The following is a 27,267-nucleotide window of genomic DNA, read 5'->3' as shown; positions in this document are numbered from 1 at the left end:
AGTAACAGGAAAGAACGTGTCTTTTAGTTTGGTTACATGGCTGGACTGATTTATTTATTTATTCTTTTAAAACCAGGCTGTGTGCGTGTGCCGTGTGCAATTAAAAAAAGTTCAGGCAAAAGTTTAGGAACAAAGTCGGCACCACGCCACTCAGGTATTCAAGCAGAGGGCTGGGGGCACCGAAAAGGCATTTAAAGCACTCGGAGAATTTTGAGAGCTGGGGGGCGGGAATGTAATCTAATTATGCCACAGCTCCATACTGCCGTGTGCGTGTCTATTCAAGACCGGCTTTTATACGGATTAGTTATTTATTAGTTTAACGCTCTTTAAGCACCTTAGTGTACTTGCAATCGCAGCAGGGACAAAGGCCTTGCTTCCTGCTAACCCTGCCTTGCCCAACCCTCTCCAGATTGGCGGACTTCAACTCCCAGAATTCCCCAGCCAGCAAAGTATGAATATTGAATATACTGAATAGCCAGCAAGGTATGAATATTGCATACGGAAACCTTTACCCCTCTCCCTTTTTACAAGTTTAAGGACAGAATAAGAAATGGGTTTAGAGTTTAAAATAGGACTAAATGCTACAGGGAGTCCTCGACTTACGACCGCAATTGAGCCCAAAGTTTCTGTCGCTAAATGGGGCAGCTCTTAAGCGGCTGGCCCCCAAATTTCTGTGGCTAAGGGAGTCATTTGCTAAGCGAATTTTGCCCCATTTTCGGGAATCACTGTGGTTGTTCAGTTAGCGACACCGTTATGTGTGGATCTGGCTCCCACACTGATTTTGCTTTTCAGGTCGCAAAAGGGGATCACCAGACAGACAGACAGACAGACACACGGGACTCTGCGACCGTCATAAATACGACCCGGTTGCCAAGCGTCGGAATTTTGATCACCTGATTACAGGAGAACGCAGCGACGGTCGCAAGCGTGAAAAATGGTAATCAGCTGGATTCGCTTAAGCACTGCGTTTCACTTAACAGCCGCACTGATTCACTTAACCGCCAAGTATGAAAAAATGGTCCCGAGTCATTTTTTTTCAATGCCATTGGAACTTTGGTCCCTAAATAAATTGTTGCAAGTCTACCTGCATGTACTCAGATCTGAGTCATCTATGGCACAGGTGGGGAACCACGCCCCCTTTATGACTTGTGGACTTCAACTCCCAGAATTCTGGGAGTTGAAGTCCACAAGTCACAAAAGGGCTGTCGATTCCCCCCCCTCCCGTGATCTTTACTCTATGGCATATCCATGCGTGCATTTAAGATGCATATCCTGCTGGGGTGGGGAGGGGGGAGGGGGCTGCCGAGCGAGCAAAATTTAAGAAGAAAGACGGGGCACAAAGCAACTTTGGGTCACCGGTGAAAGATGGCCACAAGACACCAGCTATTTTCAGGAGAGGAATTTCAGCAGAGACAACCGTCTGGAATCGTCGTTGACTCATCCTTGTCTAATCAGCACTTCTTCGCCCAAAGCCATGCCAGGACAGGAGATCCGCAAACGCTCCCGACCCGTTTGTACCAAATTCTCTGCCCTTCTCCTGCGTTCAGTGGATAAGCGTCTCCGGCACGGCAACAGGTTACACGCAGGCATGTACACACACATGCTTGGGAGAGTTCAGCTGAGCAAGGGCCATTTCCACAGCAACCAAAAATTGAAAGACTTTTGTTTAAATGGCGAAGGCCTGAAGAGGAGAGTTCCTTGCTTTAGGAAACACAAGACATCGCTCAGAAGCCTAGAAAAAAACACACACACACACACAGCTGGCTGAGGAATTCTGGGAGTTGAAGTCCACAAGTCACAAAAGGGCCATCCTTCCCCACCCGTGATCTACTCTACGGCGTATCCATGCGTGCATTTGTACGCTTGGGGTGTACAAAAAAAACCAAACAACCCAAAAAACCTGGCCTCTTGAATCCCGACTACATTCACCGCGAAAAAGTTTGCCGAGAAAAATGTCCAGGAATCGGGAGGGAGCACGGTTACGGGCAACAAGAGGAAAACGTCTTGCCGGGATGCGTCGGCTGGGTCCCTCCCCCTGCCCCGGAGACCTTCTTGGGCTCCGCTCTCCTCCTTGTCCTTTGCCATTCAAAAGCCACTGCCCTTGGGACTCTCTCTGCTCCTGCCAGCCAGCTGGCGGGTGGCCAGGCGGGCCCAACCCGTTTGGGAAGCAGGCCAGAGGCCTCTGGTGTTTGCACCCAAGCTGGAAGCAGCACGGAAGGCTTTTTGGAGACCCAGCACGGCTTGAAGCCGTCACAATGCTGATCCTTGTTTAAAGCCCACCACTCTAGAGTTAAGCGATTCTGCCTCTCTATCCCCTGGGTGGACATCAGTAACGCAGAAACGGCCAAGGGAAAAGGAGGAAAAAAAGGGAGGAGAGGGGGGGCGGGGGTGGGGTGTGTGTGGGGGGGAAAGCTTTGTATGCGCCACAAGATCAACTGCACACCAGGAAGTGTGCCAACTCTGCGGATCTCCCCGGGAGAGACGCCGGCAAAAGAAGGAACAGCAACCCGAAGCTGGCAAGGCCTGTCTGGAGTGGCTGCTTCCAAATTCAACCGCTGCATCCAGCCGCTTGGTTGCTCTGAAGTTGATCAGAAGCTCAAACAGGTCTTTTTTAAAAAATATATAGGTAAAGGTAAAGGTTCCCTCGCACAGGCGTGCTAGTTGTTTCTGACTCTAGGGGCCGGTGCTCATCTCCGTTTCAAAGCCGAAGAGCCAGCGCTTGTCCGAGGACGTCTCCGTGGTCATGTGGCCGGCATGACTAGACGCCAAAGGCGCACGGAGCGCTGTTACCTTCCCACCGGAGTGGTCCCTATTTTTCTACTTGCATTTTTACGTGCTTTCGAACTGCTAGGTGGGCAGAAGCTGGGACACGTAACAGGCGCTCACTCTGTTACGTGGCACTCGGGATTCGACCCGCCAAACTGCCGACCTTCTGATCGATAAGCTCAGCGTCCTAACCCACTGAGCCACCGTGTCCCTTTAAACACACACACACACACACACACACATGTCCGCTTGTTTTTTTGTTTTTTTTAAAGGAGGGCTTCATCTTCTGGGCCCGCTGCTGGTCATTTGCGGCTGCAAAGAGCCCCTTTTTCGTCCTTTTGAAACACACACACACACACACACACACACACACACACAGTCCCCAAAAGGGTTTTTTGCTAGAACACAGAGGGCTTGTCTGGAAACGATGCTGAGCAAGAGAAGGAAGGCGCCATTTACAAAATGCTCATTTTTTAAATCTTTGCTTTCCCCAAAGGCTTTGGGGCTCAAGAGTTCAGCTAGGATGGCGAAGGTGGCTGGCTATAAATTCGCTTGTTCTAAGTTAAGCTCTTCCTGTTTTAACTACGCACGTACCCCGGCCGCGCAGATTTCAAAGCTTGGTTGGAGAAAAGGCGAACGGGTCCGTAAGGGGAGCTTCCGCGAGTGTCCGCTTTGGGGCGAAGGGTTAGGCTGGATGGCCTTTAGGAACCCTTCCGGCCGCACCATTCTATGACTCTGTAAAGAGGAAAAGGGACCGAAAGGTTTTTGGGAGCAGGTGATCCGAGACTTGAAATAAAAGAGTGTGTGGTGCAACGGCCTTCCAAATAATCACACATCACACTAAGCCGCACACCGCACAGTAAGAAACGCCACGGTTTCGTTTTTCGGTACTGTGCTGAAAGCCCAGCCAATTGTGGCTGGTTAAACCAGTTACGCTTCAACAAAGTGTGGTTTGCAGGGCTGGGAGAAACCCTTTCCCAAAACTTCCCTACTGATCTTTTGAGAATGGAGAAACCCCCTTCTTTGAATAAATGCTGGGGTAGGGGTGGGGGTCTCCAGACTTTTTTTTCCTGGCACGGAAAAAATTCGCAGATTCAGCCGCTTGGGGAGGAAAAAGAAACAAACAAAAAAAATCAATTAGCAAACAATCAGAAAAAGAAAAAAGAAAAAGCCTCCAGGTCAAAGCTGCCCATGTTCAATTCGGTGTTTCCAATAAAGGAGAATATTTGTAGCTCAGGGGCGCTTGGCGCTCTCTGAGCTTGGTGGCTTTCTTACAGACATTTCATGACCCAACTAGGTAACATCATCGATGCTAGAAGGGAGTGGGGAGGAGAAGGAAGAAGAAGGAGAAGGAGGAGGAGGAGGAGGAGGAGGAGGGACTGTGAGGTCCTTGGTGCTCTCTGAGCTTGGTGGTTTTCTTACAGACCATTCATGACCCAACTAGGTAACATCATCAATGCTAGAAGAGAGTGGGAAGGAGAAGGAAGGAGGAGGAGGAGGAGGAGGAGGAGGAGGAGGAGGAGGAGAAGGAAGAAGAAGAAGGAGGAGGAGGAGGAGGAGGGACTGTGAGGTCCTTGGTGCTCTCTGAGCTTGGTGATTTTCTTACAGACATTTCATGACCCAACTAGGTAACATCATCAATGCTAGAAGAGAGTGGGGAGGAGAAGGAAGAAGAAGAAGAAGGAGGAGGAGGAGGAGGAGGAGGAGGAGGAGGAGGAGGAGGAGGAGAAGGAAGAAGGAGGAGGAGGAGGAGGGACTGCGAGGTCCTTGGCGCTCTCTGAGCTTGGTGGTTTTCTTACAGACCTTTCATGACCCAACGAGGTAACATCATCAGTTAGAAGGGATTGGGGTTTACAGGGGGGAGGAGGAGGAGGAGGACTGTGCGGCCCTTGGTGCTCTCTGAGCTCACTGGTTTTCTTACATGACCCAACTAGGAAACATCATGGGTGCTAGAAGGGAGGGGGGTTTGAGGAGGAGGAGGAGGAGTGGGGTCCTTTGTATTCTCTGAGCTTGGTGGTTTTGTCACGGACCTTTCATGACCCAACTAGGTGACATCATCAATGCTTTCCCCAGGGTTACAGGTGCAACCAGCTTGATTTTGGCAGACAGGCTGCTTCCCATATCCAGACGGAACCTGGAATTGGGCACGGAGGAGGCAAAGCAAACGTCCATCCGAGTCCCAACGCCTTCTTCCTTCCTCTCTGGATCCTGCAGACAGAAGCATCTTGGTGCACTGCATAGAGCAGCCACCTCGGGCATCTCTCCCACGCTCTCATCCTTCTTCCGGTGGAATCAAGCCAAGGTGGAGGTGTGTGCGTGTGTGTGTGTGTGTGTAATGGAATGGAACCGAATAGAAGCCCCCCACTCAAGCAGGATGACCTATGGGGAAGCCAGGCTCACTTAACAACCGTGTCACTAACTGAACAACTGCAACCATGACTGGCGAACATGGGCTTTTCTGCAGTGCTATGTAGTTGCTATGTGTGTGTGTGTGTGTGTGTGTGTGTGTGTGTGTGTAAATGTTTTGGATTGCTAACAAAGAATTAAAGGGAGGCTGATATGGCCATTTCAAACTCATATCAGCCTCCCTTTAATTCTTTGTTAGCAATCCAAAAACTTTACACAAATATGAGCTGTCACTGTTGTGACTACAGCCTGCGGATGGCCTTGGGTTAGGCTGAAACAGGAAATAAGATTTGCCCCGTGTTTGGGCCTAGCAAGATATTCAAAATACTTAACAAACACTTAACACACACACACACACACACAATATATATATATACACACATACACTATATATATATGTGTGTGTGTGTGTATGTGTGTGTGTGTATGTATATGTATATATGTATGTGTATGTATATATGTATGTATATGTATATGTGTATACACACACACACATATTATTATATATTATATATATATTATTAGAAGCTCAATTACCTGGGACCGTCAGCGGGGAAATGTACTCCGGCTACACCTTCTGCAAAGGCGCAAAGTCATCTGCCCGGAGGTTTAGTTAATCACATTTCAATGGCAATCTTCAGTGTTGTGCCAGTCCCTCTTGAGTTGGCCAATGGGTTTCCTTTATCTCAAGCCTTTCACGTCCAGATAAGAGCCCCTTATGAGCCAGAATATATTGGGGAAGCTTGTTTACAAGGCAGGACAACTGGGGGGGGGGGGAGAGTCTTGCAGGGAGGAAGGAAAAGCCACACACCCCCCAAACAGCTGACTAGATTTGGGAAAGGTCCAATTCTGTCCCCTTTTGCAAATCGTCTCCGCGTCCCACAAAGCTCCCAAAAGCAACGGCAAGCTTTCGAACCCAGGCCGAAGCTGAAGGGCGCTTGGCGATAACTGCAACAGCAAAAAAAAAAAAATAAAAAAAAATTAAAAAAAAAAGAAAAAGTAAAAAAGAAAAATCTGCTGAGAAAAAACATATTCACGAGAGAATTCAGTCAGCAGAAAGGAAGATGAGTTTAGGAAGAGGAAAAAAAAAACGAAGAGGATTTGCAGCTAGCAGGCTTTGTAATCCTGATGCTTGAGGAGGGGTGGGGGTGGGGGGGGAAAGAGGGATTTTTAGTGTAAAGTCTGTCGCGCTCTCAGTCATCAAGGAAATACCTGAAGTCTCTTGCCGGAGATTTGGGAAGCCTCAGAAATTAATCCTAGCACGGCAGAAATCTTTCATGTTTCCTGGGTGCAATTTGCTGCGTTTTTTTTTTCTTCAGGTGACCCAGCAATTGGATTTCTGGAAAGATTTTAATTTTGCGCCCGCTTCTTTCTTAGTCGAACCTAGTGGTGTCAAACTGCCGGCCCGCGGGCCGGACACGTCACGACGAAACCGCACCCACCCCATTGCCGGCAATGGGGAAAAAGCTCCGATATGTCACGTGACGTCGCAAGTTTGACATGTCTGGTCTAACCTACTGTTTCAGTTCGGCTTATGCCGGAGTTTCTCAACCTTAGCAACAATAAGACGTCTGGACTACAACTCCCGGGATTGCCCAGCCAGCATGGCTGGCTGGGGAATCCTGGGAGTTGTAGTCCAGAGGTCTTCAAGCTGAGACGGTTGTGAAATCCTGATTTACAGCCCTGCTGTCCTTCAAGCTGATGTTTCCCCCTAGAAATTAAAAACATCAAAAGTCCAAGGAATGAATTGCTCCTGATCTTCCAAGGTTAAGATTTGGGATGGGGGAGGATCGGATTAATGTTTAACTTAATTTGCCTGCAAATGCTCCAAACGTTAGGCCTTCAGGCCGGGGGAGAGATGTCTCAGGGCCAAATACGATACGAAATAAAACCACAGCAGTGTTTGGGGTGTGAGAATTGCAAAAAGATTTTGGCCACTTGGTCTCGCGTGAGCTGAGAATCCACAGCCACACCACCTGACGTCGTTACCTAGTTTGGTAATGAAAATGTCTGCGAGAAAACAGACCAAGCTCAGACAGCAGCCCCGAGGACGGAATGACAAGAGTTGGAAGGGACCTTGGAGGTCTTTTAGTCTAACCTTCTGCTCACCCAGGAGACCCCCGTGCCATTTCAGACAAACGGCTGTCCATTCTCTTCTTAAAAACGTCCAGCAATGGTGCGCCCACCGTTTCTGGAGGCAGGTTGTTCCGACTGATTAATCGTTCTAACCGTCAGGAAATTTCTCCTCCCTTCCGGGTTGCTTCTCTCCTTGATGAGTTTTCATCCATTGCTGCTTCTTGTCTTGCCTTCAGGGGCTTTGGAGAAGAGCTTGACTCCTTCTTCTTTGGGGCAGCCCCTGAGAGATTGGAAGGCTGCTATCCTGTCCCCGCTGGTCCTTCTCTTCATTAAACGAGACATACCCAGTTCCTGCAACCGTTTTTCGTAGGTTTTAGCCTTCGTTCCTCTCCTCTGTTACTCTTTCTAGAGTCTCAACATCTTTTGCACTGTGGCGGCCAAAACGGGACGCAATAATCCAAGTGCGGCCTTACCGAGGCATGGTAAAGTGGCATTCACGTGACCTTGATTCTCACGATCCACGTCAAATCCTCACCATCCAAAAACTTTCCGGTCCACATCAAAGGGCATTCAAAATGACCTTGTGGAGAGGGCCTGTCGCGAGTGACCCGTCCACCTTGCTATGCAGAATCGGATTTCCTAGAATCAGAGATGGAAGGGGCCGGCTACGCCATTGTTTCTCAAAATCTCAGCGGCATTACGAAGCAGGGACTTCAAATGCCAGAATTCTGCCCCCGCCTCCAAGCACCTGGGGTTTTCTGGGAAATGAAGTCCACGCGTAGCCAAGATTTAGATTAGATCACCTTTATTGTCATTTCCCACCCATCCCTTGTGAGCACAACGGCACACATTAAAATTGAAATTTAGCTGCTCCAAATCAAAGTTGTAGACATGCATAACACACATTTAAAACATGCTACACACAACATACGTATATAGACCTACAGCCTTACGTATAAGTAACATATAACTATCAATCGCTGTCCATCTTGAATACATAAGGGAAAGAGGAAGCTTTAGAGTTCACCAGGTTAATATTGTATGGGACGAATCCTCTCCTATGACTGATGCAAGCATCGTCGTGGTCACACGATCAAAATTCAGACGCTTGGCAACTGACTCCTAGTTATGACCCTAGTTGAGGATACCGCTCAGATTCGCCCGCCCGCCCCTCTAGAAGACAGCTCAGCCACCCAGCCCAAAAATGGCCAGAGTCCTCAAAAGGGCAAAACGGCGGCAGCCAGCTGTAGAAGCAAAATTGCAAAGAGGAAGGAGAGGAGAAACAGCTGCCTTAAAATCCAACCCAGGAGAAGTTCTTTGCTCGCCTTTCCTGGAGATATTGGATCCTCAACCTGGGATGAAGCGGCGTAAAAAAAATGAGAATTTTGACAATGCTGGTGGAGAAAGCCTTGCATGCTCTCACAGCCTTGCGTAAGAGACCCTGGGGTCTCCTGCTGCCTAGAACCAACGATTCGACGATATATACAAAAAAACCCCCGAGATATTTGCAAAGCCACCTGAGCAAGTAACGCACAACTGGGATGCTGGAAGATTTCTTCGTTCTTATTTATAACTTCCCGATGCAAACCAAGCTGGATGCAAACCTCGGTGGCTCCCGCGAAACGAAAGCAGCCACCAGAAAATGATTGGATATTAAAAAAAACTTACCCAGGGCCTTTTAAGTGGCGTTTTATTTCAGAGACTTTGCGATACAGAATCTGGTGTCTTCTGCAAGGCTAAGCATGGAATCTGGAATGGCGGGCACCAAAATGGAAGGAAAACACCAAGGAACAAAGAGGGTGGGGTGGTCAAAAGTGGGGGCTCAAATTCTACCAGATTCAGACATCCTGGCGGGGATGGGGGGGCAAAGAGGACTGTCCTTCAGCCTCAAAACCTTTGGCATTCTGACGCCGTGGTCCATGTTTCCCTACCGATCAAGAGGCTTTGAGGGCACCGCACACCAGCTGGGCGCATCTACCTTCAGTCAGGGTGCAAAATATTACATAGTATGGAATAAATTTTACAAATGGAGGGGAAAAAAGAAGGAAGTCGATAGAACGGATATAAGTAGGAAAAGGTTAGTTGGGAATGTATAAGGTAAAGGTAAAGGTTCCCCCGCACACGCGTGCTAGTCGTTTCCGACTCTATGGGCCGGTGCTCATCTCCGTTTTAAAGCTAAAGAGCCAGCGCTTGTCCGAGGACGTCTCCGTGGTCACGTGGCCGGCATGACTAGACGCCAAAGGCGCACGGAACGCGGTTACCTTCCCACCGTAGTGGTCCCTACTTGCATTTTTACGTGCTTTCGAACTGCTAGGTTGGCAGAAGCTGGGACGAGTAACAGGCGCTCACTCTGCTACGCGGCACTCGGGATTCGACCCGCCAAACTGCCGACCTTCTGATCGACAAGCTCAGCGTCCTAACCCACCGCGTCCCTTTTTTGGGAATTTATAGCGGTATATAAATATGTAATAGTTACTTTCTAGTGCACCACATGCAATGTCACCAATATGGAATGACCAGACAAAGATAGATGTCAAAGATGGTACACTATGTTAAGGAATTTTGTTGTGCAGAGGTCTCCTTGTGCTACCAAAGAGTTGCACAGACAAGGAAGGGCACTGAGAGCAGTAAAAGTCACACACAGAAATACACTGAGTTCTAAAAGCAAAAAGTATTTTACTTTGAGGTGGTGTAAGAACAAAAATGCACAGTCAAAAATAAACAGTCCAAGTCATAAACAATACCAACAGTCCAAGCTACAAAGTCTTCTTACCGGTCCAGAGGTCAAATACACAGTTCAGGTTACAACAGTAGTAAACCAACAGCAGAGCAAAAACAGTAATAGTAGAGATCAGTGAATTCAGAGAGAGAGAGAAGCTACGTTCCTAGCTTCCTCTTATGGCCATGAGAACACTTACACACCCATTGGCCAATTAACAACTTAAAGACATAGCATTATGGTTAATATATTTTCAACCCAACATTGTAGGCTAACACCATATGCCTAACATTCTCCCCTTTGGGTAGAATAATATATAACTCTTACAATCTTATGCACATTCTTTCACAATTAGCATTGTGTTTCACAGCACTTTGTACCTTCGTAAAATGGTCTGCAATATTTACATCAGATGGACAATACTCTAACTGTATTAATTTATCTTTGACACATTGTCTGACATTTAAATAACGAAGATCAGTATGTTTAGATCTTGTTCTTACTGCAGCATTATTAGCCATCTTTATTGCAGCTTGATTGTCCTCATACACAATGAATGGATCATTTACATTTAAACCCATATCTAACAATAATTGTTTGTACACTAGCAGTTCTGTACATAACACTGATAGACATGAAAATTCAGCCTCCATTGTAGATAAGCTTATGTGTTTTTGTCTAATGGACTTCCATCCAATCAAAGAATCACCCAACATTACAGCCAACCCTGAGGTAGATTTACGACTGTTTGAATCAGAGGCAAAACTCGCATCTGCATATGCAGTAAGGATTAACTCACGATTTGGCTCTAAATATAACGAGTAGTGAATAGTTTGCTTCAAATACCTTAATACTCGTTTAGCTGATTGCCAGTGTCTAACAGTTGGATTATTGTTGTACCTAGCTAATTGATTTACACAGTAAGAAATATCAGGTCTAGTCCAATTACTCAGATACATAAGACTTCCTATCAAAGATTGGTACATAGTCTTATCAAATACAGGACTCTCAACATTAGTGTCCTTAAAATCCATAGCCATCGGAGTTTTTGCTGGTTTACACATTTCCATATTGTATCTCTTTAATAACTGAGATATTTTACTGGCTTGTGACACCTTAAAACCCCTATTTGTTTTCACAATATCTAACCCCAAATAGTGGCTAATTTCTCCAAGATTTCTAATTGTGAATTTATTTTGCAATCTTGAAATGATAGTTTGTGCTTCTAACTCAGTTTTTGTTATTATTGCAATATCATCTGTGAATAATAAAAGAAAAGATAATGCTCCGTTGTGTTCTCTTCTAAACAAACAAGGATCAGCATTACTGGCTACAAAACCTAATGCACTTAACTCATTAACTAAACATTTATTCCACTCATAGCCTGATTGTTTCAATCCATAGAGGCTTTTCTTTAACTCCCAACAATCATGGTCTCTATCACTGGTCAATCCTGGTGGTATTCTTAAATAAATAGTATGTTGCAATGGAGCATGTAGATATGCAGTTTCAACATCTACATGGGTAACCATATATTGGTTTTTAGCCGCCCATACTAAAGCTGCTCTTAAAGTAGTTGCCCTTAGACTGGGTGTAAACACTTCGTCATAATCCTCAGTAGTTTGGGCAAAACCTTGTGCAACCAAACGTGCCTTATGGGTTACAGTCCCGTCTACACCTTTCTTTAACTTATATATCCATTTACAACCTATAGCTTGCTCACCAGGTGGCAGTTTTGCTTTCTCATAAACGTTAAGATCCTGCAAAGACTTCAACTCCCTGTTCATTGCAGCTTTCCATGATGCCTGTTCCTTTTCAGGATACATCCTGATCTCATCATAGTTAGAAGGCTCTACACTAACTTGACATACTATACTAGCTTCATAGCGATCAGGTGGATGTCTGATACGCATTGAACGCCAAGGAATTACAGGGCTTTGAATTTCTGACTCCTTTCCTTCCTCTGATTTCTCTTTTATCTCCCCTATCTCCTCTTCATCTTTCATATTTACAGGAGATGTATTATCATTACTAGTTATGTTATCATGGGAGTCCTCAAACACTAGAGGATCAGTATTAACAGTTTCTTGCTCTAACCTATCCCAACCAACGTGCTCAAGGAATTTTGCACTCGCACTGTTATATACATTAGTTGTGCCCTGTTCCCAGAAACGATATGATCTGTGGTTAGCTTCGTAACCTACGAAGTATAATTGCCTAGCCCTATGTTGGCCTTTACTCCTGAGTTGTGCAGGAATGTGGACCCAAGCTGGGGTGCCAAACGTGTGCAGGTAATCAAGGTTTGGCCTTCTACCATGCCATATTGTATATGGTATTTTACCAGTAGAAGTATTAACAACTATATTCAGAACATGGTTTGCACATTTTGCTGCCTCCCCCCACAGTCTATCTGTTAAGCCAGAATCTCTTAACATGGTTCTAATCATGGCTTGTAACGTTTGCCCACGTCTCTCAACAAAAGCATTATGTTGAGGCCTATAAGGGGCTGAATGTTTATGCTCAATGCCAGCTGATTGTAGCATATCAACAAAACACTTATTTGTAAATTCAGTACCATTATCAGTAATTATGCACTGAACCTTTCTCTTTGTTTTTCTCTCCACGAACTTCAGCCAGTTTGCAAATTGTTGGAAAGTATCTGCCTTTGACTTAAGCAGATAACAAAAACCATATCTAGAGTAGTGGTCCAATATACTTAAAACATAACATGACCCTCCTAAACTTGGTTTCATGGGTCCAATTAAATCAGCAAACACAACTTCCAAAGGTACAGTTGTTTTGAAGCTGTTTATCCTGTTTGCAGGAGTTGCCTTACTCTTTTCCTGATTACAGGCATTGCAATTCAAATACTTACTACATGGCTTCAGTTTAACTCCCTCTACTAATTCCACTGTTTTACGTAGTGAGTTAAAGTTTACATGCCCTAACCGCCTATGCAATAAATGTATACACTCATCATGTGGCTTCTTGTTCTCACATATCGAGTTAGCTTTAACTGTACTAACCTGGTTACTTGTGAGAACGAATAAACCATTTTTCAAATTAGCAGTTACACAGGTTCCATTCCTCTCAATAGTGCATTGCTCCCCTCTGAATGTTACCACAAACCCAACTTTAACCAATTCCCTTACAGATAACAGGTTGAATCTTAGCTTAGGTATATATAACATAGGTAACTGTTCATCAATGCATGGACAATAGGAATTACCTTCACCAGAGGCCTTCATCCTCCAACCGTTGGCTAGTGAAACATATTGGTTGCTGTTTTTCATATTAATAAACCTCTTTTTCACTTTAGTAATGCATTGTGAAGCCCCACTATCAACAACCCACAATTCATTGTTTCTGGATGTTGGTTCACCAGAAACAGCCAAACCAATGCTCTTCTTAGCCTTCCCACTGCTATTCACATTCTATTTTTTACCCTTTCTACAGAATTTGGCTATATGCCCTCTAGCCCCACAAGAATAACATTTCTTGACGTTGTAAGCAGTGGTGAATTGCTGCTTCTCTCGTGGCTGTGTCTCTCTCAGCTGGTCTCTGTCACGCCTCCTTCTGGACTCTTCCAGCAGTCTCCCAGTAATGTTAGTCAATGTCAGTTCCTCTCTGGTCAGGACTTCCAAAGAAGAAACATATCCATCATAACTCTCATCCAAAGATGACAGAATAATGTAGACCTGATGCAACTCTGAAAAAATCAGCTCCTTTTCATGAAGCTCTTGAAAAGTTGCCTTCATGTAATTTAAATGGGTCAGCATATCTCCATTCTTCTGCAGACGAGCCCTAAACAGCTTACGTGTAAGGTGTATATGTGCACCCACACTGTCACGAACATAAAGCCTTCGCAAAACGCCCCAACACCTAGCAGCAGACTCCTCACCACGAATATGGACAAGCTGCTGGTCATTCAGTGTTAGTCCAATAATGAAAAGAGCTTTCTCATTGTTTCGTTTAAAGTCATCTATCTTGTTTGCATCCTCTTCATCATCTGGATCCCAAGCAGTAGTATCTGGTGGGTTATTTACAACAGTCCATAGTCCTTCCTTGTGCAAAAGCAAGCAGCATTTCGTGGACCAGGAAACATAGTTTGTCCCATCCAACCGGGTTATCCAGGAGATGCCTGACAACAGTTCTTGTGCCATTTTACACCAAATAGCTAACACAAACTCAGCTAGGAATACTGTGTGAACTTACTCTCAGTACAGGCCTGGGCCCATAACCAGTGTTAAGGAATTTTGTTGTGCAGAGGTCTCCTTGTGCTACCAAAGAGTTGCACAGACAAGGAAGGGCACTGAGAGCAGTAAAAGTCACACACAGAAATACACTGAGTTCTAAAAGCAAAAAGTATTTTACTTTGAGGTGGTGTAAGAACAAAAATGCACAGTCAAAAATAAACAGTCCAAGTCATAAACAATAGCAACAGTCCAAGCTACAAAGTCTTCTTACCGGTCCAGAGGTCAAATACACAGTTCAGGTTACAACAGTAGTAAACCAACAGCAGAGCAAAAACAGTAATAGTAGAGATCAGTGAATTCAGAGAGAGAGAGAAGCTACGTTCCTAGCTTCCTCTTATGGCCATGAGAACACTTACACACCCATTGGCCAATTAACAACTTAAAGACATAGCATTATGGTTAATATATTTTCAACCCAACATTGTAGGCTAACACCATATGCCTAACACACTACGTTCAATGTTTTTAAACTTTTGTACTTAATAAAATGTTTAAATTTTTTTTAAAAAAAAAAGTTTAAAAAAACCCACAACTGTTTTTATTTGCCTTCCTGCTGTTCACGGTCCTGAGGAAGAAGAAGAGGAGGAGGAGGAGGAGGAGGAGGAGGAGGAGGAGGAGGAGGAGGAGGAGGAGGAGTAAAGCAACAACACACTTGCACATTATCGGACACCAAAATAAACCGACGGCACCTCTGTTTTTCTGGCTGGCCGGAGGATGCGTGCCATCTGTAAAAATAGCCGAGGTATAAAAGGAACCATTAATAGCAGGGCTGGCCAGGCACACGCGAGACAACTGCAGTTTCTTCGTCCAGAGCTACAGACAGAATCTCGGGGTTCATTCAAACTTTTCCCAGGCTGCAGCCACAGATCCTGGGGACAAAACAGGAACGTCTCAACCCGGACTTTTGCGCGGGTTTCTTCAAGCAGCCCTCAAGAAGCTAGGCGGCTTGTGAGATTCCTGGCCTACAACGCCTCACTTCAACATGGCTGCCTTAGCCTCTACACAGGCAGTCCTCAACTTACAGCCGTTGGCTTAGCAACCGTTCAAAGTTACAACGGCACGGGAAAAAGCGACTTACAACCGCTCTTCGCGCTTCTGACCTTTGCGGCTTGGGGGGGGGGAAGAGTAGGGATGGTGGTAAAAGGTCATAAAAATAGGCCACTGCTCACTTAGCAACCGCCTTGCTCAACAACGGAAATTCTGACACACACACACACCCCAACTGTGGCTACAAACTGAGGGTTGTCTATGATGTACCACAAAATGCCTACACGGTGCCAACCCCTGGTTCTGCTTCCTTAACGCATGCCGCAAGCGCCTAAGAGACCACTCCGCACCTGAGATATTGAAAGCCAGCACGCTCGGGGCCAAAGGTGAAATGAAAGCCAAGCCAGATATAATTATTCATGACTGCTCCTTGAGAACAGGAAGGGATAATTGTACAGGAATAATCGGCCTTCCATCTCTTGGTGCCTAGTGGCCTGATTTGATTCATTCTGAAGGAAGAGAGAAAAGAGGGGAGGGGAGGGTGTAGTAGGGGTAGGGGTACAGAAGAGAGGAGAGAAAGGAGGAGAGGGAGAAGAGAGGAGAGGAGAGAGAAGGGAGGAGAGGGAGAAGAGAGGAGAGGAGAGGGAGAGAGAGAGGGAGAGAAGAGAAAAGAGAAGAGAGAAGGGAAGAGAGAGGGGAACAGAGGGAAAGGAGAGGAGAAGAGAGAAGAGAGAAGAGAGAAGAGAAGAGAAGAGAAGAGAAGAGAAGAGAAGAGAAGAGAAGAGAAGAGAAGAGAAGAGAAGAGAAGAGAAGAGGATTTACTGGATTGCTAAGTACAAACCACTAAGGGTGTTTGACTCCTCCCAATGTGATGGATTACAATCCCAACGCTATTCCTTCTTGTCAGAATGGCGATACCGACTGGGGATGCTGGGAATTGTTGTCCAACACCTCTCCCTTTGCCAGAGCTCGACAAAAAGCTGTCCTCCAGAACGGGATTAGACCAACGACTGGAGAAAAACAACGCCAAGGGGGGGGGGGGAAGGAGGAGGAGGAAGAAGCAGAGAGACCTAGTCGTAGCCTCTCCACCGAGCAACAGGAAAAGTCACAACTGCGTCTCTCGGAGTCCTGGGCAGGGATGAAAGCCCACCCCCCACCCCGCCACCGTCTCCGGAGGACTCACCAACCCATTAAGTCGTTTCCATATTGCTGCTGTCATGGGGGGAGCCGTTAAGCCGCGGTGGGCTTGCTGCCGCGGCTTCTAACCAGGGTGCTGTTTCCTTGCGAAGGAAGCAAAAGGTTACTTCCCTGTGTACGGCTCTAGCACCGCCTCTTCCTGCCAGGCTCCCCCCCCCAATTAGCTGGAGGGAGGGGGGAGAGAGAGTGAGAGAGAAGAGAGAGAAGAGAAAGAGAGAGAGAGGAGAGAGAGAAAAGAGAGAGAGAGGAGAGAGAGAAAAGAGAGAGAAGAGGCAGAGAAAGAGAGAAAGAGAAGAGAGAGAGAAAAGAGAGAGAAGAGGCAGAGAAAGAGAGAGAGAGAGGAGAGAAAAGAGAGAGAGAGGAGAGAGAAAAGAGAGGAGAGAGAAGAGGCAGAGAAAGAAAGACAGAGAAGAGAGAAGAGGCAGAGAAAGAGAGAAAGACAGAGAGAGAGGAGAGAGAGAAAAGAGAGAGAGGAGAGAGAAAAGAGAGAGGAGAGAGAAGAGGCAGAGAAAGAGAGACAGAGAAGAGAGAGAGAAAAGAGAGAGAGGAGAAGAGAGGAGAGAGAAAAGAGAGAGGGGAGAAAAGAGAGAGAGAGAGGAGGCGAGAGAAGAGAGAGAGAGAGAGAGAGAGAGAGAGAGAGAGAAATCTGCATTTCAGAGAAGAGGTCCTCCGTCCCACTGTTTTGGCAGCCAGGATCTACTCCGCTGCTACAAGGGAGAGAGGATTCTGGGTGCTTTCCTGGTCCTGCGTCCTGCCCATCGCCCCAGATCATTTCAGGAGACAAACAAGGAGGCTGGCCTGCCTCCAGAAACTTAACATACCTTGTGGCCAAATAATGCAGTTAAAAGACACAGCTGCAGCTGGGAAAGAAAGAAACAAGCGAAGGAGCTGGCATCTCTGCAGCCAGGCAGGAAACAAAGATATATATATATATCTTTATAAAATCTTTCTAAAGAGAGGAGAATTTTTGCAGACAGGAACAAGAGGAATAGGGGGAAGATAGGGGGAAGAGGAGGAGGAGGAAGGAAGGAGGAGATGATGATGATGATTGCTCTGGAGTCGTTGGTGGTCTGTGAGCTTGGTTGTTTTCTTACAGACATTTCATGACCCAACTAGGTCTTGTTATCAGTGCTACAAGGGAGTGGGAATTTGCAGAGAGGAGGAGGAGGAAGGAGAAGGAAAAGGAGAAGAAAAGAAGAAGAAGAAGAAGAAGAAGAAGAAGAAGAAGAAGAAGAAGAAGAAGAAGAAGAAGAGGAGGAGGAGGAGGAGGAGGTGGTGGTGGATTAGATTAGATTAGATAACTAGATAGATTAAATTAACTGGATAGATTAGATGATAGATAGATAGATAAGATATAAAGAGATAGATAAATATAGATAGATAGATAAATAAATAAGAGATAGAGATAGATAGAGAAATATAGAAAGATAGATAGATAGATAGATAGATAGATAAAGATAGATAGATAAATAAGATATAAAGAGATAGATAGATATAGATAGATAGATATAGATAGCTAAATAAGATATAAAGAGATAGATAAATATAGATAGATAGATAAGAGATAGAGATAGATAAATATAGATATAGATAGATAGATAGATAGATAGATAGATAGATAGATGATAGATGATAGATAGATATATAGATAGATTAGATATATATAGAGAGAGAGATCGATAGAGATAGATAGAGATAGATATAGATAGATAGATTAGATATATACAGAGAGATCGAGAGAGATCGAGAGAGAGAGAGAGATAGATAGATAGATAGATAGATAGATAGATAAAGAGATAGATCTGTCTATCCGCACACATGTATATGGGAATATCTATACGTCGCATTACTGCATAATTAACAATTTAATTGCCTTATGCACTTGACCGCATTTTAAGCAGCTCGATTCCCCTTTGAGGCCAGCCAAACACCCAGACTCCAATTCCCCAAACCAGGGCCTTGTAAATAACCGCTCAACTCCCTCTGAAGCCAAAGCTCTTTCAACCATGAGTATCCAGCCCTGCCTTTGTTGATGTTGCTTAATTAGTTCCACTACAATGTCCCACTGTCCCGATGCACAATGGAGTCGTCCCAAGCTGCTTCGCTTGACGTGGGCTCTGCTTTCTGTGTACTGCGGAACTGGGTGTGTGTGTGTGTGTGTGTGTGTGTGTGTGTGTGTGTGTGTGTGTGAACAGAAGCTGTTGAGCCACAAAAACAGAAGAATAAGAGAAAAAAGGAGGCGATCCAGTACTCAGAGCCAAGGGGGGGGCATCATGTCCAGCCCATCTAAGGTAAAAAAAAAAATCCTCCCAAAGTTGAAAGTCGAGAACGGTTAGGTGTGAGGAGGTAACAGAGCAATGGAAGACACCCTGGAGGTCATCTAGTCCAACCCAGTGCTCAAGCAGGAGACCCTATCCCCATTTCAGACAAAGGTCTGTCTCTTCTTAAAAACCTTATTTTTAAAAAGAGGAAGGAAAGGAAGGGAAAGGAAAAACAGTTCGAAGGGACCTTAGAGGTCCTCTAGTCCAACCCCTTGCTCAAGCAGGGGACCCTATCCCCATTTCAGACAAAGGTCTGTCTCTTCTTAAAAACCTTATTTTTAAAAAGAGGAAGGAAAGGAAGGGAAAGGAAAAACAGTTCGAAGGGACCTTAGAGGTCCTCTAGTCCAACCCCTTGCTCAAGCAGGGGACCCTACACTATTCCAGACAAATGGCTGTCCAGTTTCTTCTTAAAAGCCCCCAGTGTCGGGGCATCCACAACTTCTGGAGGCAAGCCGTTCCACCGGTTCATTGTTCTAACTCCTGTGGTTATATACAGGAACTGCTTACCATTCAAATCCAGGGCGTTCCCCAACTTACAACAGCTTGTTTAGCGACTGTTTCCAAAGCTGTAAGAAAAAAAGACCGTTTTCATACGACGGTTGCAGCGTTCCCCCAGGTTTCACCTGATCAAAATTCAGACACTCGTATTTATGCTAGTTGCAAGTTTCCGGGAAAAGGGGGGTGGTGGTGGCGGCGGTGTTTTACGTGGTCCCCCTTTCGCGACCTTCTGACGAACAAAACCAGATCCGCAGCCAGATTCGCTTAACGACCACGTTGCTAGCTTAACAACCGCCCCGATCACAACCGGGGGCCCAGAAAAGCTGTAAAATGGGGCCCAAACTCTCTTAGCAAACGTTTCCACTTAGCCCCTGGAGCTCAGCCGCGATCGTAACTCGAGGAATACCTGTAGTAGGACCCTAAACGTCCCACGAGGCCTGCCTATCTCCTTCCAAGACACACCTGCATCCGGGTTGCCCGTAAGCGGAGCAAAGATTAAAAAGTACAAAATCCAGCCCTCCTCCGCTCCTCCCTTTAGCTAACATATTTATAGCTCACCTTTGCAGCACGATTGAGGAAGGCCAGAGACTAATCCTAGGCAAATAAAGCGTAAAAACGACAATTTCCCCGTCCCTTTTCCAGGAATGGCGATCCCGGAGCCCCGTCTACCTCCGTTCTGCCTTCTCCTGCTCGGAAAAAATCTTTTCCTACCTTTGCCCAACTTTTCACCTGGAGAGGTTGCTAAGCTTGTAAGCCGCCCTGAGTTTTCGGAGAAGGGCGGGATATAAATGTAATAAAAATAAAATAAATAAATAAATAAAACCCACTGCTTTCCAGTTCGTTCTCCTGAGGCACGCCACGAGGAATCCACCTGCCGGTAGTCCTCGTGTTACAACCGTTCGTTTAGCGACCACCGGCTTCCCTCCTTAGAATCCGCTATCGGAAGTATTTTACCCAGCAGGACCACCCCCACCCCCCCCAAAAAAGGAGGGGGGGGGGAGAAGAGAAGGCAAGAAAGCGAGCAAGCTCCAAGGCTGCTTTGAACTCCTTTCCTGCTTTTGGCATACAAAAAATAAGTTTTATTTCTGTTTGTCAGGCACAGCCGCTGATTAAAAACAATTAGGGGAAAAAAAATGACTCTTAGCAAAGAGGCAGAAGTGCAGGTTGTTTTCCACTCACAACCACTCATTTAGTGACTGTTTGAAGTTACGGTGACGCTGGAAAAACTGACTCACAACCGGTCCCCATGTTTATCACAGCCGCAGCGTCCCGCAGCAGCCTCCTGGGATCAAAATTTGGGCGCTTGAATTTACGACAAGGGGCAGCGTCCCGGGGGTCGTGTCATCTCCCTCGTCACGGGCTCGTGATGAGAAGTCAATCCGGGAAGGTGGATTCGCTTAGCGTCGCGATTTGCTTAACGACGGCAATAGTTCGTTCAACAACCAAGGCAAAAAAAAAAAAGGGTCGTAAAATCGAGTGTGACTCCCTTAACGCCTTGGTTAGCAGTGGAAATTCTGGTGCCGATTGTGGTCGTTAAGTCGAGGACTACCACCACGACTGAGCCCAAAATGTGTCACTAAGCGAAACGCTTAAGTGAGTTTTGCCACACTTTACGACTTGCCTTCGCCACGGCGGTAAAGCGAATCACCGCAGCTGTTTTAAGTTAGTCACACTGTCGTTAAGCGAGTTTGGCTTCCCCCGTTTGACTTTGCTGGTCAGAAAGCCGCAAAAGGGGATCGCGTGACTCCGGGACACGGCAACCGTCGTAAATGTGAACCGGTTGCCAAGCGCCCGAATTTGGATCACGTGACCCCAAGGGGGGGGGGAAATGCGCCAACGGTCCTAAGTGTGAAAAACGGTGCTAAGTCAATTTTTTTTCCAGCACCGTTTTAACTTTGAACGGTCCCTAAGTGAATCGTTGTAAGTTGAGGACTACGTGTGCTGTTCCTCCCGCGGCTTAACGAGAGGAAAGCAAGAGGATAACATGACATCAGCCGCACATGCCAGCAAACTCACCTCCAGAGATTTCTTTAATCTATTTGCAAAGCCAGGACTGATCCGGCCTCAAATCAATTAGCATTCTGGCTGCATCAGGGAGCAATCAAGAGTAATTAAGGTAAAGACTCCCCCCCCCCAAAGTCTCCCTGTGGAGGTGGGGGGGGGAAAGAAGGATTCATGCTGTACTGGAGAGTTAAAAGGCAGAGGCATTTAAAAAAGATGTTGAGACTCTAGAAAGAGTGCAGAGAAGAGCAACAAAGATGATTGGGGGACTGGAGGCCAAAACATATAAGGAACGGTTGCTGGAATTGGGCATTTCCAGTTTATTAATGAAGAGAAGGACCAGGGGGGCATGATAGCAGTCTTAAAATATTTGAGGGGGGGGGTAAACTACTTTCCAAAGCACCAAAAGGGCAAGAAGGCAAGAAACAATGATTGAAAACTGATCAAAGAGAGAAGCAACCCCGGAATTAAGGAGAAAGTTCCTAACAGTTGGGGACAATTAACCAGTGGAACAGCTGGCCACCAGAAGCTGTCGGTGCTCCATCCCTGGAGGTTTTTAAGAAGAGACTGGATAAGGTCCTCCTGCTTGAGCAGGGGGGCTGGACTAGATGACCTCCAAGGTCCCTTCCAACATCATCATCATCATCATCATTATTGATCATCACACAGTCAGCCAGATGTTCAGACTGGACTTGGCATTTCTGTCTACCTATCGAGTCCTTACCAAGGACCTGGGATAGGCAGATGGGGATGTTTGATGGTATTGCAGATTTCGTCGCAGGATGGAAGCAGTTCCGCTTACCGGTTGAGCTCCGGATGGCTCCCGACCTTCGCTCCTTCCGATGTGATCTAAAAACTTATTTATTCGAACAAGCCGGCCTGGTCTGATGGGTTTGGGGTTTTAACATTGATTTTAACTAACTTATTGCATCGGGCACAATGATTTAATTTTTTTAAACTTTTGTATCTTGTATTTTTGATATTTATTGCCCTGTACACCGCCCTGAGTCCTTCGGGAAAAGGGCAGTATATAAATCAAATAAATATTATTATTATTATTATTATTATTATTAGCAGAAAAAGTAAAAAAAGCTCAAGCCACAGGTTCTGTTTTTCACAGGTCATACGGTGGAGCAAGCGTAGCCACACATAGAAGACACACACAACCACAATCTTGGGGCAGCAGGCGCCCCCACGCCGCCATCAAAACACCTGGTGAAAATGCGCCATCATTTAATACGATAGCAAGGGAAATTACACAGGGAAATACAGCTAGTCTCCACTTGCAACAGATCGTTCAGTGACCGTTCAAAGCAAAACAACACAAAGTTAAAAGTATTATTAGGAAGCAGTAAAATTAGAATTTTTATATCTTGCTCTCCACAGCAAGGGGCAACTTTTGAGTTCCTGCGACTAAATGGTGTGTCGTGTAGAGTGGCCGCTTTTCAGGTAGAAGCCGAGCTGCAGCTGACAGGCGAGTATGTTTAAATATAGGCAGTCCTCAACCTACGACCGCAATTGAGCCCAAAATTTCTGTTGCTAAGTGAGACAATTGTTCAGTGGACTTTGCCCCATTTTTAGGATCTTTCTTGCAACAATTGTTAAGTGAATTGTTGTATTTGTTAAGCTAGTAGCAGGGCTGTAAAGGGGATCACGTGACCCTGGGACTCTGCGACCGTCATAAATATGAGTCAGTTGCAAAGCATCCGAATTTTGATCACGTCACCACGGCGATGCTGCAACGGTTGTCAGTGTGAAAAACAGTCGCAAGTCACCTTTTTCAGCGCCTTTGTAATTTCAAACCGTTGTAAGCCGAGGACTACCTGTAAGTACACCCCATTTAATCGATGGCGCCGGAAAGAAGAAAGCTTTGGAGTAGCCAGCCTGGGACTTTGCAATTTGGCCTTTGCCAGGACATGACAGCAATTCGTCAGTTGCACAATAATTAAGATTATTCCAAGTCAGGGAGGGATTTATTTCTCGCACCAAGAAAGCCATTCCCAGGTGGGGAATCCTGCAAAGTTTGAGAGTCAGAGGTTTTTTTTTTTTTTTCATTCTTACTGTTTTTTGCACCGGTGGGTGGATCCCGAGGTTCTAGTAAAATTAGCTGCCTCTCTGAACAGACACCGTAAGGCTGAAATCTGCCAATCTCTGCGTTGCTTCGGTGGTTTCATTTTACCGTTGCTCCAAGCTTCGGAGAGCTCTGAAAAGGAGATCCGCAAGCTTAATGAATCAATTAATTAAAGAGCTTAAAAGGCCAAGCAAATTATCTTCCAGTGGTCTGGCCAATGGGTGGAGCAGAAGAGATGTAGGCAAAGAAACTCGCATTATTATCCTAAGCCTGCTTTAAAGCAATTTTGCAACAAGGCAGGAAGCAGAATGTCGAAAGAAAGAGGATGTGGCTTCCTTTTCTGTATTTCTCGGGTGTCAACGCTATATTTGAATTTCTTCACGGCTCTGGGATCTTCTGAACTTGGAAACCACTTCTTATAAGAAGCCGACTAGTGTGCTTCGACATTTCTGCAGGCCCCTGAAGAAAGATTTTCTTCCTTCCTTTTCTCTTTTTAGAGGACTTAAGAGAAAGATTCAACTGTCCCCGATGAAATCAAATCCCTGTAAAGATAATTACTTTTTTTTTTTTAAAAAAAAAGAAAGCTCAGATCGAACACAAAGGAGAAGCATATTGTAAGCTAAACCTTCAGCGTCGGAAATTACTGGCTTCCCCGTGGACTTTGCGTGTCAGAAGGTCGCAAAAGGGGACCACGTGACCCCGGGACGCTGCGACCGTCATAAATGTGAGCAGGCTGCCAAGCGTCTGAATTCTGATCACGTGACTGTGGGGATGCTGCAACGGTTGTAAGTACGAAACAAGGTCACAGGTCACCTGTTTCGGTGCCGTTGTAACCTCAAGGGGTCGCTTAAACCAGGAGTCTTCCAACTTGGCCCTTTTATGACTTGTGGACTTCAACTCCCAGAATTCCTCAGCCAGCACGGCTCAGCTTGGAAACCTCTCCCCTTTCCCCTCAGCATGGCTGGCTCAGGAATTCTGGGAGTTGAAGTCCATGAATCATAAAAGAGCCAACCAAGGTTGCCTACCCCGGGCCTAGGTAGACTGGAAAGCTTTCGATAAAACTAGAATGGCATCAGAAAACGCCAAACGCATGAGACTGGGGTCAATCAAGAGTGAGATGTTTTCTTGAAGGCTTAGCATCTCAAAAACGTTTTGATTTATTTGATTTCTTTGATTTCTACAGCCTCTCCGTCTTTGGCAAGTCTGCAAGTCTGCTAAGAATCGCCTTCAACCGCTTAGAGCCAGGTCAAGAAAAGTGACTTATGCTAAGTAAGGACTTTTTCCACCCCATCAAGCACACACTCCCAAATTTATAGACTCGTCAAGGGTTTTTCCTGCCTTAATTACAGAGTGTTTGTACAGCCTTTCCCCCCATCTCCTCTGACTCATGCAGAGAGCTTCAACACCAGCAATTTCATTTTTTTTTCGGGGGGGGGGGTGGGAGGAGAAAGTAATGAAATTCAGGCTATCTGGCTTGGTTCGCAGGTGGCCCTGGGTTAACTTTAAAAAAAAAGGGGGGGGGAGAGAATATACACAGGCAAAATATTGGGGTGGCGGTGGGCGGGGGATGTTCTTTTAGCCAAGATTTCAAAAGATCAGAGGGATCAATGATCATCTGATCTAGCAAAGGGGCAGTTCCTGAAGTGAAACATTTCCACAAGGACATCCCAAACAATGCAATGGTTCCTTTGGAGTTAACAAAAGCAGTGGGGGGGGGGGGGCAAATAACAAAGATCGCCGTTTTTCTCACTTGCAACCATTTGCAGCATCAGCGGTCATGTGATCAGAATTCAGAAGCTTGGCAACTGACTCGTATTTATGACAGTTGCAGTGTGCTGGGGGTCACGTGATCAAAAATGCAGAAGCTTGGCAACTGGCATGTATTTATGACGGCTGCAGCGTCCTGGGGTCACGTGATCACTCTTTGCGACCTTCTGACAAGCAAAGTCAACTGCGGGAAGCTGGATTTTGCTTAACGCCTGTGTGATTCACGTTAAGAGCCGAAGTGATTCGCTTAACAATCGTGGCAAAAAAAAAAAAAGGTTGAAAACTGGGCACAGGCCGCTGAATAACTGTTGTCTTCCTTAAAAATGGAAATTCTGATGTAAGCAGCTTTTCCTTTAGGTTTAATGGATGAACAGTTTGGGTGGTGGTGGGGAAACAACCATAGAATTTTGTTCTTATATATGACCGCAGCAGCAAAGCTTCTTTATAAGGTGGAAGGACTCAAATATAACCCCCCCATGGAAGAATGAAAATAATGGAGTTGGTGCAGATGATGGAATTGGTTGCTTTGATTAAAGAAATTTTTTTTTATCTGCTTGGAAACCACTCTTAGGAATTTTTGTTTGAAACTGGGATTTTTTAACCCTGCGTTTTGAAGATTAGACTTGTTTATGATAATTGCTATTTGTTGCACTTTATTCTAGTTCAAAGAGTCACTGATTTTGATCTGCATCAAAGAGTCGGAAGTTATTTTCCTGCGATCTTGTTTTTTACCGACTCCTTCTTCTTTTCTTTTTCATTCTTTTCCTTTGCTGCTTTGCATATTTTTTAAAAGTTAATAAAGGTTTTTTTGGGGGGGGGGAGGAGAAAGGAAGTGCTATAGAAGAGTTGCCTTTCTAGCAATTTTAAATGTTCCTTTTAAGATGTTCCTCTATCTTTGTGGCAGGAGATACACTTAAAAGAACAGAAGATCCGAGCCCTGTTTTGCTCATCTTTTAAAAGAGGCATTACTTAATTCCACACACACACACAAAGATACACCGAGATAAAATAAAGGTCAATCCAAGCATCTGGAAAATATTGGGGGTATTAGATCACTCGGTGGAGTTTCAGAGGTGGATCCTGGGGTCTCTAAAGCAAAGAAAATGATCAAACAAGCTCTGGAAATTTGACAAAGTTAATTGTTTTGTGGTGGGGTAAAATACCTTTGTGCAAATACACCCTGAAGATTCAGCTCTAAGAATGCAACGGTAGTCCCTGACTTGCAACCATTTGTTTAATGACCGTTCAAAGTCACGACACTGGGGGAAAAAAAATGACTTACGCCCATTTTTCACACTGACAAACGTTGGAGCATCCCCGGGGTCACGTGATCAAAATTCAGACGCTCCGATTTACGACGGTTGCAGCGTCCTGGGATTACTGACTTAGCAACTGCAGTGACTCACCTAACAACTGGGGCAAAAAGGTTGTTAAAACGGGGCAAAACCGACTTAGCGACCGTCTTGCTTCCCAATGGAAATTTTGGGCTCCGCTGTGGTCGTAAGTTGAGGACTACCTGTAAAACCTAGTCAGTAGCCATTCTCGATGGTAGTCCGATGGGAGAACGGAGCTGAGAGCTTGCAAAAGCCGGCCTTGACCCTTTTCCCTTTAGCACAAGTGACCTGCCATCCTTACTCCCATTCGATGGTGGAGCTGCAGGCCAAATTACGTCAAGCCGCTGCAATTCTGGATCATTTATTTATCCATCAACATTACAATCCCAGCCCAAACCCAGCAATCGAGCTCCTCAGGCGTGGTGGCTAAGGCAGAACCGGCAAGGTGCCACGAAAGCAAAAGCGAAGCGAGCAGCTTTTATTCCAATTTCTCAATATTCACTATAAAGCACCGAGGGGGCCTGCAGAAGGCTGATTGACTGACCACGTGAAGCCAGACGCGTGGCGCCAGGTAGATTTGTGTGTTTGTGTGTGTGTGTGTGTGTGAATATGGATTTGCTGAACAGAAATGGTAAGAGAACATTGCGTGCTCCGGCGGAACTTTAAGACGGATTATGTCCAAGAGAGATTGAAAGGAACAAGACAAAATAAAACAAAGCAAAAAAAAATAATAATGTATCCCCGAGAAAGCCATAGCTGGACATTAATTAAAACTAGATTTATACCCAGAAGTTGCTTTCCATTGTGAACTAAATCCTGGATGGCCCCATCTGCCTCTTCTGTTTCTGATTTATTTATTTATTTCCCT

At 45.6% G+C, this 27,267-nt stretch overlaps 1 protein-coding gene across 10 annotated transcripts in view; it reads right to left on the bottom strand.

Moving 5' to 3' along the window:
* The window catches only part of MARK2 (microtubule affinity regulating kinase 2), a 98,371-nt gene that overhangs the window by 58,764 nt on the left and 12,340 nt on the right, over window positions 1-27,267 (bottom strand). Inside the window, exon 1 of one of the 10 annotated variants that reach the window (XM_081340439.1) lies at window positions 16,394-16,486. The exons of 8 other annotated variants lie outside the window; for them this stretch is intronic. In XM_081340439.1, coding sequence (XP_081196565.1) covers window positions 16,394-16,429 — 36 coding nt within the window. In that variant the 5' untranslated portion in view covers window positions 16,430-16,486. Of the gene's footprint in view, window positions 1-16,393; window positions 16,487-27,267 lie in introns of those variants that run through there. One more of the 10 variants, XM_081340444.1, reaches the window with a different exon arrangement.

This window comes from Vipera berus (genome assembly GCF_964194415.1).
Source record: "Vipera berus genome assembly, chromosome: 16".
In the NCBI taxonomy this organism is placed as follows: Eukaryota; Metazoa; Chordata; class Lepidosauria; order Squamata; family Viperidae; genus Vipera; species Vipera berus.
Note: the sequence above shows the minus strand (reverse complement) of the source record. Positions and strands in the feature narration are given on the sequence as shown.